General features: G+C 53.9%; 1 protein-coding gene across 4 annotated transcripts; it reads left to right on the top strand.

The window, feature by feature from the left end:
* Positions 1-1,524: 1,524 nt before the first annotated feature.
* Positions 1,525-10,602, top strand: Fdxr (ferredoxin reductase). Of its 4 annotated transcripts, none has more exons than XM_006532186.4 (12): positions 1,525-1,817; positions 2,444-2,547; positions 6,344-6,439; positions 6,681-6,749; positions 6,856-6,969; positions 7,263-7,364; positions 8,196-8,303; positions 8,527-8,611; positions 8,730-8,929; positions 9,010-9,181; positions 9,878-10,048; positions 10,172-10,602. In XM_006532186.4, exons 1-12 carry the CDS (start codon positions 1,739-1,741, stop codon positions 10,300-10,302), a joined length of 1,431 nt encoding a protein of 476 aa, XP_006532249.1. In that variant the 5' UTR covers positions 1,525-1,738; the 3' UTR covers positions 10,303-10,602. The 4 variants fall into 4 exon arrangements, 3 of the variants coding, with proteins under 3 accessions (XP_006532249.1, NP_032023.1, XP_017169746.1); NM_007997.1 differs by having other exon boundaries at positions 1,657-1,817; positions 6,627-6,749; positions 10,172-10,601; XR_001779876.2 differs by lacking the exon at positions 8,527-8,611 and having other exon boundaries at positions 1,532-1,817; positions 6,627-6,749.
* The last annotated feature ends 652 nt before the right edge of the window (positions 10,603-11,254 follow it).

Below are 11,254 nucleotides of genomic sequence, written 5' to 3'. Positions count from 1 at the left end.
GTTGTTGTTCTTTTGTCTTCTCTCTGTAGACCAGGCTGGCTTCGAACTCACAGTTCTGCCCTCCTCTGCCTCCCCAGTGCCACCGCAGCATGGCTAAAAACATTCTTAAAATAGTGTAAAAAATATGAAATACAAAACAGGGGAAACTTCTGGATTATTAAGCTCCTACACAAGGCTCCAGCAGACCAGCCTGAAAGTTGAAATGGACTGACTCAGCATGAAGTTCACCAAGCTGTCACCTAGCCGTTCATCTGGCCCAAGAATTCCAGATTACAGTCAGGTCAGTCAAGCCAGTTTCCATTGGTATGACCACGTTCCTACTGCCATTTCCCTCTCACAAAACAAGTGGCATACTGTTTTGTGAGATCAGGTGCCACTCTGTATACAGCCCAGGCTAGCTTTGTACCTGAATTATGGAATAGAAGATTCAGCTAGGGGCGGGGCGGGGCGGGGCGAGGCAGGGGGCAGTTAAAACGTAGAGCAATTTTGTAAGTCCCTGGGTTCAATCTTCAACAAGAATAAACAAGAATCAGATGTTGTGAGGATGACAGGTTAGTCTTCCAAGAAGGAGAAGGACTCTCAGAGAAGCACTGGGCTTGTCTGGTTAGAGGTGACAATGGGTCCTGCCCTTATTTTAATTATATTTTTTGTGGTGTAATCGAAACCAGGATCATGTGCACATTAAGCATTCACCCTTCTTCAGGTCCTGTTCTTGTGTAGAAAACATGTGTGGGTCGGCTGGAGGGTAAAGTTGCTTGCCCTCAGCCTTAAATGAGTCTGAAACCCAGGAATTCACGTAGAGGAGGGAACCAACTCCTATAAGCTGTCCTCTGACTACCACACACCACGCGAACGCTGTGGCAAGTGTACACCGGCCCCCATAAATAATGTAATAAAATATATAAATGTTAGAAAAAACTTTTAAAAGATATTGATTTTAGGCTTTGCATCAATTTTCTTTTAAAACATGGAATATGAATGATTTACCTTGACTACTGAGCTTTTGGGTGCCCCCTAAGGTACGGTCTCACCCTGATCCCTGTACTGTCGGACCAGGGTCGAAGGTCGGGCTCTGGTCTCAGTGCCAGAGGGGGAACTTCTTCGCGTGTTTCCTCCCCCATCGTGGGAAGAGGGTGACTAGAAATAAGCTCTTGAGAGTTTAACACTTGTCCTTCTCTGACACGCACAAGTAGCTGTTTGAGGCTACATCAGTTCAACATCCAGACTTAAAAATCGAGGAGTCAAGAATAGCGGATACACGAGACTTCCGGGCTCTGGCCTTCTGATTGGCTGATACAAAAATCACTCAAACAACGACAACGGGGCATTGCGTCATCAGCGAGCGGCAAGCTTTACATAAAGTAAGCTCCTTTCCAATTGGCTCCCTTCTTCAAGAGCAACTGAAACAGCATAGGGGATTCGCGTTTCTTCAAATCTAGACTTCCGGCATCTGGAGGTACTAGGAAGACCGGAGAAATTTGATAAGCTTTTGAGGATTGGACGTTCTGGGGGCGGGGCCTTGGCGAGATGGGGGCATGGTTCTCTTTGGGGGCGTGGTTATTTCGGAAATCTTGGTGAAGTCTCCAAGTTGATGTTTCTAAGCAAGCGGGAGGCGAGGCTTGGGGCGGGGCTCCAGTGATGGGCGGGTCCAGAGGAGCGTCCTCGGCGGGCTGCTGGACCTGCGCTCAGCACTAGAGTCATTGCTAGCTCTTCCGCTTGCTGGTTGCACTTCTCAGCCATGGCTCCTCGCTGCTGGCACTGGTGGCGCTGGTCCGCGTGGTCTGGGCTTCGGCCGTCTCCCTCCAGGAGCACTCCGAGTAGGAGCAGGGCTCTTGGGGGCTGCACCAGGGCGAGGGGAGGCCTGTGATCAAGAGCGGGGGTCCGAGCAGAGCTGAGGCGGGGCTGGAGAGGGGCAAAGCTGAACGTGTCTGCTCTTGCGGGAGAAATGGGAGTGATGGAGAGGGGAGGATCTGTGCAAAGAGATGTAAGGCGTCCTGGGTAAGACAGCTCAGTAAAGGCTAAAAGGATAGACCATGAGGTCTTTATGTGTGATACGAGGTGAACGGAGGTGACAGGCAAATTCGAGGTGAGGAGATGAGCAATAGAGTTCTGTGGGGGAAAGAAGGGCTAGAAAAAAGCAAAATAGAAACGTGATGGGCATATGAAGACATGAGATCACATAAGGAACCTCTCAAGAAAGATAGTGCTGTGCAGGACAGCTTGGGGGATAAGGGGGTCTGGGGCAGATTATTTGTTATTGTTCATGGGTGAGACATGGGGTTCTGGATAAAGACAGCTCTGGCATTCAGATGAAATGGTGAAGCTTTGAGGAACGGAAAAAGGAAGATGCAGGTGAGGGTGAAGGCAAGGTGCAACTGGACAGAATTGGTTTGGGGTGGTAGGAGGGTGTTGGTTTGACCCTGCTGTCCCCTGCTCTACCTAGCCCCAGGCTTCTGCCAGAAGTTCTCCACACAGGAGAAGACCCCTCAGATCTGTGTGGTCGGCAGTGGCCCAGCTGGCTTCTACACAGCCCAACACTTGTTAAAGGTAAGCGAGGCACTCCTTCCAGGCTCCCTTCTTACCATTCATTTCTTGTCCCAATTCTGGGGGTAGGCTCCAGCCCTTTGGTTTGTCTGACAAGGAAGGGGCTTTTGACTAATGTAAGCTGTGTTCTTTCTAACTGATTCCACAGGTATAGCTGAGGCGCCCTAGGTCCTCAGCTGTGAGAGACATGCATTTGTTCCATGGATGGTGGTTGGGGACAGATGGGCAGCTGTCTTCTGCTTTGTAGGGAAGTCTTTTTCAGTCTAATGGGATGGCTTTCGCCTCCCCTTATCTTTACGCTTCTTTATCTCCAGCATTTTATATTTCAAGGCAATCTTGTCTGCAGCTTTGCGCCCTCCCCACGACCATTCTCTTCCACAAAGGCCAAGGTCTCAAAGCTTTCAGTATTAGTCTTGCCAGACAGGGCCTCAAGGTTGCCAGATGTACTGGAAACTCTGTCTCAGACCTTAAAGCAAAAGAGGAAGGGGGCGGGGTACTGCAGAGAAGGCTCCGTGGTTAGGAGTGTTTATGGTCTCACAGAGGACCAAAAGATGGGAGTTGGGTTCCCAGCACCCACACAGTGGCTCACAACTCAGCTCCAGGGAACCCAATGTCCTCTTCTGGCCTCTGCTTGGCCCTTCATTCTTGCACACACACAACATACATAACTAAAAGTGATAAAATAAGTAATTTTAAAAAGTAAGGAATACTGAGCTTGACTGAGACAAGACAGTGTCTGAACTTTAGAGGGGCTTGTAATACCAACGGGACAGAAGAAAAAACGATGATTATATTGATATCACATACAAATGTTTGAAAGGCAGAGTGACCCAGTGGCCTGGTTTACCTGGAGCTGACACTAGGAGGGTCTCATGGAGACCTCTGCTGTGAAGTGACCTATGCATGACTCTGCAGCTACATACCATGATCTACACAGGTCAGCGCTACCAGAAGCTGTCCCTAGAGAATGTATATTTGAGAAGCACCAAAGGTCATGTCTGGGCTTCAGCAAGCTCCCAGGTTCCGACATGAGTCAGCCTGGAGTGCAAGGCCACTGCTGAAGGACAGCCTGGGCTCTGGGATGGAGACCCAGGGGTTCTCAGGGTTGGGGTGGGTATGTGGGTGGTGTGGTTGGTATTAGGGAGGGTACTTGTAAGGGGCACTGAGGTTGAGGGAATGAATAGGATCTAGAAGGCAGGGCTTTTTGTGTCTTCTCAGTGGGCGGATCTTGACCTGCAGGCACGCGGGTGTGTTTATGGACCTGACAGTGTAGCTCGAGGAGGCTGGTTTACAAGGTATTTTAGGGCTTAAGCTAGGGGTAACCCCTAGCCCAGTCTAGAGGGAGAGGTGTGCAAACTGTATTTTATGGAGCATATGAGAATAAAATAGCCTCAAGAATGAGGAATTATGTGGATGAAGGCCAGAGGAAGGAGAGTGGCCCTGAGCCATCATTCCAGAGCCTATTCCAGAAGGCCATTGAGTATCTGAGGGGTGAAGAGGTGAGGGCCCAGATCACAAGGTACCCAGAGACCACTGACCACGTTGTAGACTTGAGTGGCTTTCTTTGGACGCTCTCCATGTTCCCTGCTGGAGCGGTTTTATCTAAATAAGCATTTCTGGGTTCAGCTCAGATTTAACCAAACTCTATGACTAGGACTCTCAGAATCAGCAGTTTTAAGCAAACTCCCTGGGGGCTGGGGGTAGATCCTGACACTCACAGATATAGGCAACAGGCCTCAGTGAGTCATCTCGAGCAAATGGGGAGAGAGGAGATGTCTCAGTGGTTAAGAGTGCATACCGACCCCTCTTGAAGAAGTTCTGAGTTCGGTTCCCAGCACTCCCAACAGGCAGCTTACACCCATCTATAACTCCGGGGGCTCTGAACCCACCTTCTGGTCTCTTTGGGTGCTGTTCTCTGCACCCCACATATGGATAACTTAAAAAAAGACATTTAAGGAAGGAAAAGCAAGGAAGCCTCCCCTAGGGATGGAACACAGGGCCTCGTGAGTGATGGGCGGGCACCCGACCACCAGCAGCTCCCCCAGCCCACTTGTCACTGGGAGTGCTCTCTCTGATGGGTAGACCTTAAGCAGGGCTGTTTGCCCAGAGAGCAAGAGAGTGGGGGAGGAAAGGATGTTGACCGAATAGGTCAAGGTGAAAGAGGAGGCCAAGGGCCACGACTGGAGCTCCAGGGGTGGAGGGAAAGGAAACACGGATAGAGGGGAAAGGACAGGGGTCAAGGAATGGGCTTCGATGTGTGGAGTGAGGCATCCTGGATCTCAGATGGGAAAAGAGATAGGGTGAGAGGAGGGGGAGGGGAGATAGAGAGGCCACATCAGGCCTCCAAGATGTAAGGTCACAGGAGGGAGTAGGGAAGATTTCCCTAGGACACAGGACATGTAAATTCAGGAAGAGCAGGGGACCCCAGAGCAGAATTGCTTTGGGGATTGTCCATCTTAGGAAAAGGGCCAGAGAAGCAACAGTTGGTGGGAGGAGAGAGAGGTTTCTGGGAAGATGGGTCTGCGTGTGAGATCAGGGCTACTGTGGGCAGGGGGATGGAGCGGAAGATGGAGATGATGAGGTGAGGTTGTATCAGGGATGGCTAGCAGGCTGAGCAGTTTGAACTCTGACCTGTGGCCATAAGAAGGACAGGGAAAGCCACAGCTGTAAGGAACCTGAGTGAGTCCCTTGTGTCCTCACACTGGGGGAGCCTCAGGCTGAGCTCTTGAGCCTGACTCATTCAGCCTTGAGTGTGGTCCAGAGGGACCAGACATCGTACTGAGCAGACCCCTCCCTCGTGACCCAGCAGTTGGTGGCGGGACAAGGCTTGGCTCTGTGGCTGTGGACTTCACGGCTACACTCTCCATTGAGTTCTCCATAGCTTCAGTTTCCATGGCGTCTGAGAGAGGCCATTTGGGAGGCTGCTTAGGGTCTGACCAAGGACAAAAAGGCAGAGGGGCTAGAGGGGCTGGCCTTAGGGCAGTTGGTGGAATAGAGGGAAACAGGATTTGGACGAAGGCCAGGGGAGATAAGCAGAAACCCATCGGCCTTGAGTCCTTCTGAGCTGGGTGGGAGAGGTCAGGGCACTCTCTTCCCTGACTCACCTTCCCCAAGGCCTCCCAGTTCACAGAGAAGGAGACCGAGGCCCAGGCTTGTTCTAGGACTTACCGGGTCCGTGCCATTGGTGGCAGCAGAGCCAGACCAGGCTCATTTGGCTAGTTTCAATCTCAGACCTTCCCTGTACCCTGTAAAGTGCCTTGGGACACAGGTGACATGGGGCAGCTGAAATAGCCAGACTTGTTTTTCTAAAGCTGGGAGTAGGCCCTCTGCCACCCCTTCTGTCCCCACATGCCCCAGCTGTATCCCCATTTTCTCTGACCCCACATGCCCCAGCTGTGCCTCATTTTCTCTGTCCCCACTCCCCACTTGGCTAATCCCTGACACAGTAGCATCATCTTGGAGACTTAGAGCTAAGGCAGGTCCTCAGATCACATGGCCAGCATGTCATGAAGGTCTTCGAAGGTCTACATCTGACCTGAGGATGAAGTCCTGACACTTCCAATTCCTCACGTTCTCTGTTGGAAGTCCCTGAGATCTGACCTCAGTTTCTCTTGCTGCCCTGTTCCTCGAGAGCCCTTATCTGGGCAGAAGGAACGCTGGGTCCTTGTTTCTGCTCATGGATGGGTAGAGCCAGGTTCCTTGGCCATTTGAACTGGGTTTTCTTGCTCTGCCATGGGAAGGGTGACCCTGTGGGGGCCCAGCTTCCCCCTTGAACCCACCGGCTGTTTTCCTCCCTCAGCACCACACCCATGCCCACGTAGACATCTACGAGAAGCAGCTCGTGCCATTCGGCCTGGTGCGCTTTGGTGTGGCACCTGACCATCCTGAAGTAAAGGTGGGTGTTGCCTGGTGCGGAGGGTGGTGTTGGAGACGGTAAAGATGAGAGTAGAGAGGCTCCCTGACATACGGGGCCCATTCCGGGCATCGAGGGCGGTGGGCAGGGGAGGGGGTGAGAGTGAGACTGGCGTGTTCCCTGGAACTACCCTACCTTCTAACGTTCCCCTCCCGATGCTGCATGGCAGAATGTTATCAACACATTTACACAGACAGCCCGCTCAGACCGCTGTGCCTTCCAGGGCAATGTGGTGGTGGGCAGGGACGTGTCGGTTCCAGAGCTTCGGGAAGCCTACCATGCTGTGGTGCTGGTGAGTTCCCGTGTGGAAGGGGTGTGGTTATAAGAGGAGGGGCTGCGGGAGGCAGGAGGCTGGTGCTGAGGCCCTGGGCATGGGTGGTGACTTCGTCTTCCTTCAGAGTTATGGAGCAGAGGACCACCAACCCCTGGGAATTCCTGGCGAGGAGCTGCCTGGAGTGGTCTCAGCCCGGGCCTTTGTGGGCTGGTACAATGGACTTCCCGAGAACCAGGAGGTGAGTTTGAGGGGGACTCCTGCTGCTTCCGGCTGGAGTCAGGACATCGCGCCTCCACCCCACCCCCCTGTTCGACTTTGAGGTCAAGGTAGTGAGGAGAAAGCTGAGGTTGATGTGAGACATCAATGGCTGAGGCAGGCCAGCTGTGGAGACCTTCTGTGGGGCTGAGGGAGAGGGAAGTGGGATGGAGTGGACTGCCTAAGGCAGGCTGGGGGCCCAGCAGACGTGGCCTAAGGTGTCTGCGGATGAGATTAGCCTAATTGGGGCACCCTATCAAGACCTTTCTCTTCCAGCTGGCGCCAGATCTGAGCTGTGACACGGCTGTAATTCTGGGACAGGGGAATGTGGCTCTGGATGTGGCCCGGATCCTGCTGACCCCACCTGAGCACCTGGAGGTGAGGGGTCAGTCAGAGGCCGGAGAGATGGAGTGGGAACGCATTGAGGAGAGAATGCCCCTGAGGGGGTGGGGGGATTCGGGTCTTATTGCTCCCAACAGGAGCCCAGGCAAGGTACCTTCACACCCCAGTGTGCCCTGGGCATTCACACACTCATTCTCCTTCCTCGGAACTTCTGGACTGACCTCCTGCTAGCTAAGAAGTTACATTCCTTCCACTTCTCATTCTTGCCTCAGCTATTCCTTCTGCCCAGAGGTCTTCCAGGCCGTCCTGTGCAGGTGTCCCTTAGATATGGGCTTAGCCACTAGTTGCCTTTACTTCCATTCCATAGCCTTGCTTCACGACTGGGTTTACACCGACGAGAACAGAGGAGTATATCTCTCCCTACAAGATAAGAACCATGTAAGGTTTTAAACTAGCCTGTTTAGCTCAGACAGACTGTTATTGCCTCCGTAAGCCCCTTGTCCTGTTGCGGACCTGTGATAGGCTGTCAGGGAAACCTTACAGGGTGGAAAAAAGTGCTGTTACCTAGGAGCCATTTGCAGGATTGGCGTCAATGCTCTGTGTGGCCACCAGGGGGAGTTGGCGGTATAGATTTTGGACCGATGGTTTTCTCTGGATCAGAGTGGGAAGGAGACCGACTAGCCTTGCAAGTCCCCCTTTTCCAAGTCAAGTCCTCCTTCCCCTTCGTTTGAATCAAGGTCAGATATTTAGCCGTGGCTGGCCGGAAACTCACTGTGTGGATCAGGCTGGCCTCGATTTCACAGAGATACGCATGCCTCTGTCTCCTGTCCCACTGTACCTGGCCTTAAGCGTCTCCTTTTGTGCCAGAAAACAGACATCACAGAGGCTGCATTGGGGGCCCTGAGGCAGAGTCGGGTGAAGACTGTGTGGATAGTGGGCCGGCGTGGGCCCTTGCAAGTAGCGTTCACCATTAAGGTACGGGGCCCAGAAGGGGAGGAGCCAGGGTTGCCTTGGAGTTGCTGCAGGGCCCTTGGGAGTGGCTGCTTCCCTGGATGGAATGGGGAGGAGGCAGGTCCCAGAGGCTTTCCCCACACTGCTCATGGTTTCTCCCACCAGGGCTGAACTCTGGTGGGCCCGGGAGTGCTCAGCGCTCTGGACCTGACCTCCCCCTCCCCCTCCCCCCACCCCCACCCTCAAGGAGCTTCGGGAGATGATTCAGTTGCCAGGAACCCGGCCCATTTTGGATCCTTCGGATTTCTTGGGCCTCCAGGACAGAATTAAGGGTGAGGGGCCAAGTCCAGCCCCCCCAGCTCACAGGAAGGGGATGTCTTAGGTTAAATAAGGCTTGGGGAAGGGCGACCAGAGGGACAACGCTGCAATATTATCCCATGTTGCTGACAGATGTCCCCCGTCCAAGGAGGCGGCTAACAGAACTGCTGCTTCGGACAGCCACGGAGAAGCCAGGAGTGGAAGAGGCTGCCCGCCAGGCACTGGCCTCCCGGGCCTGGGGTCTCCGCTTTTTCCGAAGCCCCCAGCAGGTGCTCCCTACCCCAGATGGCCAACGGGTAGCAGGCATCCGCCTGGCAGTTACTAGTCTAGAGGTGAGTCTCGTGTTACCCAGACTTCCCCTTTTTAGGCTTCCCCCACCCCATCCTGGTGTTACCCACATTCTCCCCAACAGGGTGTTGGGGAGTCCACTCGGGCAGTGCCCACAGGAGACGTGGAGGACCTCCCTTGTGGACTGCTGCTGAGCAGCGTTGGGTATAAGAGCCGCCCCATCGACCCCAGCGTGCCCTTTGACCCCAAGCTTGGAGTCATCCCCAACACAGAGGGCCGGGTTGTGAATGTCCCAGGTGAGATGGTGAGCGAAGGCGGGGCGTCTGAGTCCGGTGGGAGGCTGTCGTGCCAAGACCACACCATCTACCATGGTCTAAGACACAGCTTTGAGACAGGCCCTCCTCCTGCCCCCTCGGCCACATGCTCAGGCAAGCTGGGACATCATTGAGTAAAAATTTGCTGAGGCCTTCTCTGGGCCAGTGCTGATGCTGGCGGGAGATGGCCCCCTGTCCTTGGGGAGCATCAGTCGGCTCACCCGTCTTGTTCATTCATTCAGTAAATGTTCCTAAGGGCCTGCAGAACCGTGATGAGAAAGTCTCAGCTCATTTGTGTCCTCAGGGAGCGGCTCTTCCACATGGAAGCTGTGGGGAGGGACGGTGGTGTGGGTGAAACAAGACTCTGTCATGGACCAGGCGTAATGGTGCCCACCTTTAATCCCAGCACTCGGGAGGCAGAGGCAGGCAGATCTCTGAGTTTGAAGCTAATCTGGTCTACACAGTGAGTTCCAGGACAATCAGGACTACACAGAACCCTGTCTAGAAAAACCAAAACAACAACAACAACACACACACAGTTGTGATAGTGAGCCGGTGGCTGTAGTAAGCCCACTGTGTGGTCTACTGGGAGACATGGAAGACGTGTATGTGTGTATAGTTCAGGATACAGACTTGCTAGGTGGTGTTCAGCTACGCTCTCTCTGTTGACTCTCTCAGGCCTCTACTGCAGTGGCTGGGTGAAGAGGGGACCCACAGGTGTCATCACCACAACCATGACAGACAGCTTCCTCACCAGCCAGGCGCTGCTGGAGGACCTGAAGGCGGGGCTGCTGCCCTCCGGCCCCAGACCCGGCTATGTGGCCATTCAAGCCCTGCTCAGCAATCGAGGTTGGAGCCTAAAGCTGAGGGCTGAGGGTGGGCCAGTGGCTTGTCTTTGGAACTTTACCCTTTGAGAGGAGGGCCCTAAGGGGCTGAGAGGAGGTGACAGGCCCATCTTTGTATTCGCCTCAGGAGTCCGGCCAGTGTCTTTCTCAGACTGGGAGAAGCTGGATGCTGAGGAAGTCTCTCGAGGCCAAGGTACTGGGAAACCAAGGGAGAAGCTGGTGGATCGAAGAGAGATGCTGCGGCTGCTGGGCCACTGAACCTGGGCCCCAGCCCCTACCGTGCAAGACAAGAGCCGGACAGTCTGGGTTGGACTCTTCTCTCGTTCATTATGTTATTGACGGCCCTGGCTTAGACGCCGAACCGTGCCCTTTCCAGGGGCCTCTGAGCTCTGCCTTCTGCAAGCTGACCTCCCAGTGTGGCTTGAGGCCAAGGAGGGAACCTGAAGCTAGGGATGGATGGAGATACAGACTGACCCTACCCGTCCTGCTTCCTTTCTGATGGACCTTGGAGGGCCTCTAGAACGGAACACAGTGGAAATAAAACAGATGTGCCTAAGACCCATGGCTGATAGCTACCATTTTTGGGGGGCTGGGGGTGCTGTTACTGTGTAGCTCCTGTTTGCCTGTGGCTGCCAGAGGGAACTAAGAAAACAGATCCTTGCTCAAGAGTGTCCTGGGGACAGTGGGGATTGGGGGGGAGGGGGCTGCAGTGGGGATGGGGGCAGGGCATACACCTATCCTCCCTTTCCTGTCTTTCCTGCTTCTTCGGCCTCTTCAGTTCACACTTCAGTCACTGGTGATGAATCCCTTACAAGTCTGCCCTGCTAACCTCGCTGCCTGGTGCCCCCAGGACAGAGAAACAGTGACAAAAGAAGGTCCCCCAGTGTGCCCCTGTCTCTCCTGGGTGCTGGCAGGCTTGGCTTGGCCCTCCAGTCTCCATACACTCTGTGCCTTTCCACTTTCAAGCTTCCAGATAAATCCACAAGCCTTTTCAAAAACGACTTCAGCCTACGGCAGTTTAAGGCTTCTTATAGCAGCAAGATGCTGCCTTACTTTAAAAACTGAAAGAACCTCGAAATTAACTGGCCCAAGGTCACACAGCTAGGGAACCGAGGGCTCAAACCCAGGGCTCCTGGCAAGCTGGTGTTTTTCTCCGAGGTTGCCCTTGATTCTGAGCGTCGAGTCTGGGCACAGGGTCCCTGAGCAGGAG

Source organism: Mus musculus, chromosome 11 (assembly GCF_000001635.26).
Source record: "Mus musculus strain C57BL/6J chromosome 11, GRCm38.p6 C57BL/6J".
In the NCBI taxonomy this organism is placed as follows: Eukaryota; Metazoa; Chordata; class Mammalia; order Rodentia; family Muridae; genus Mus; species Mus musculus.
Note: the sequence above shows the minus strand (reverse complement) of the source record. Positions and strands in the feature narration are given on the sequence as shown.

Excerpts from the sequence above, each read along its gene's own strand:
- Fdxr (NM_007997.1), top strand. The coding sequence starts at position 1,739 with ATGGCTCCTCGCTGCTGGCACTGGTGGCGCTGGTCCGCGTGGTCTGGG. Across the intron at positions 6,970-7,262 it reads GACTTCCCGAGAACCAGGAG|CTGGCGCCAGATCTGAGCTG; the intron begins GTGAGTTTGAGG and ends TTTCTCTTCCAG. Across the intron at positions 8,930-9,009 it reads TGGCAGTTACTAGTCTAGAG|GGTGTTGGGGAGTCCACTCG; the intron begins GTGAGTCTCGTG and ends TCTCCCCAACAG.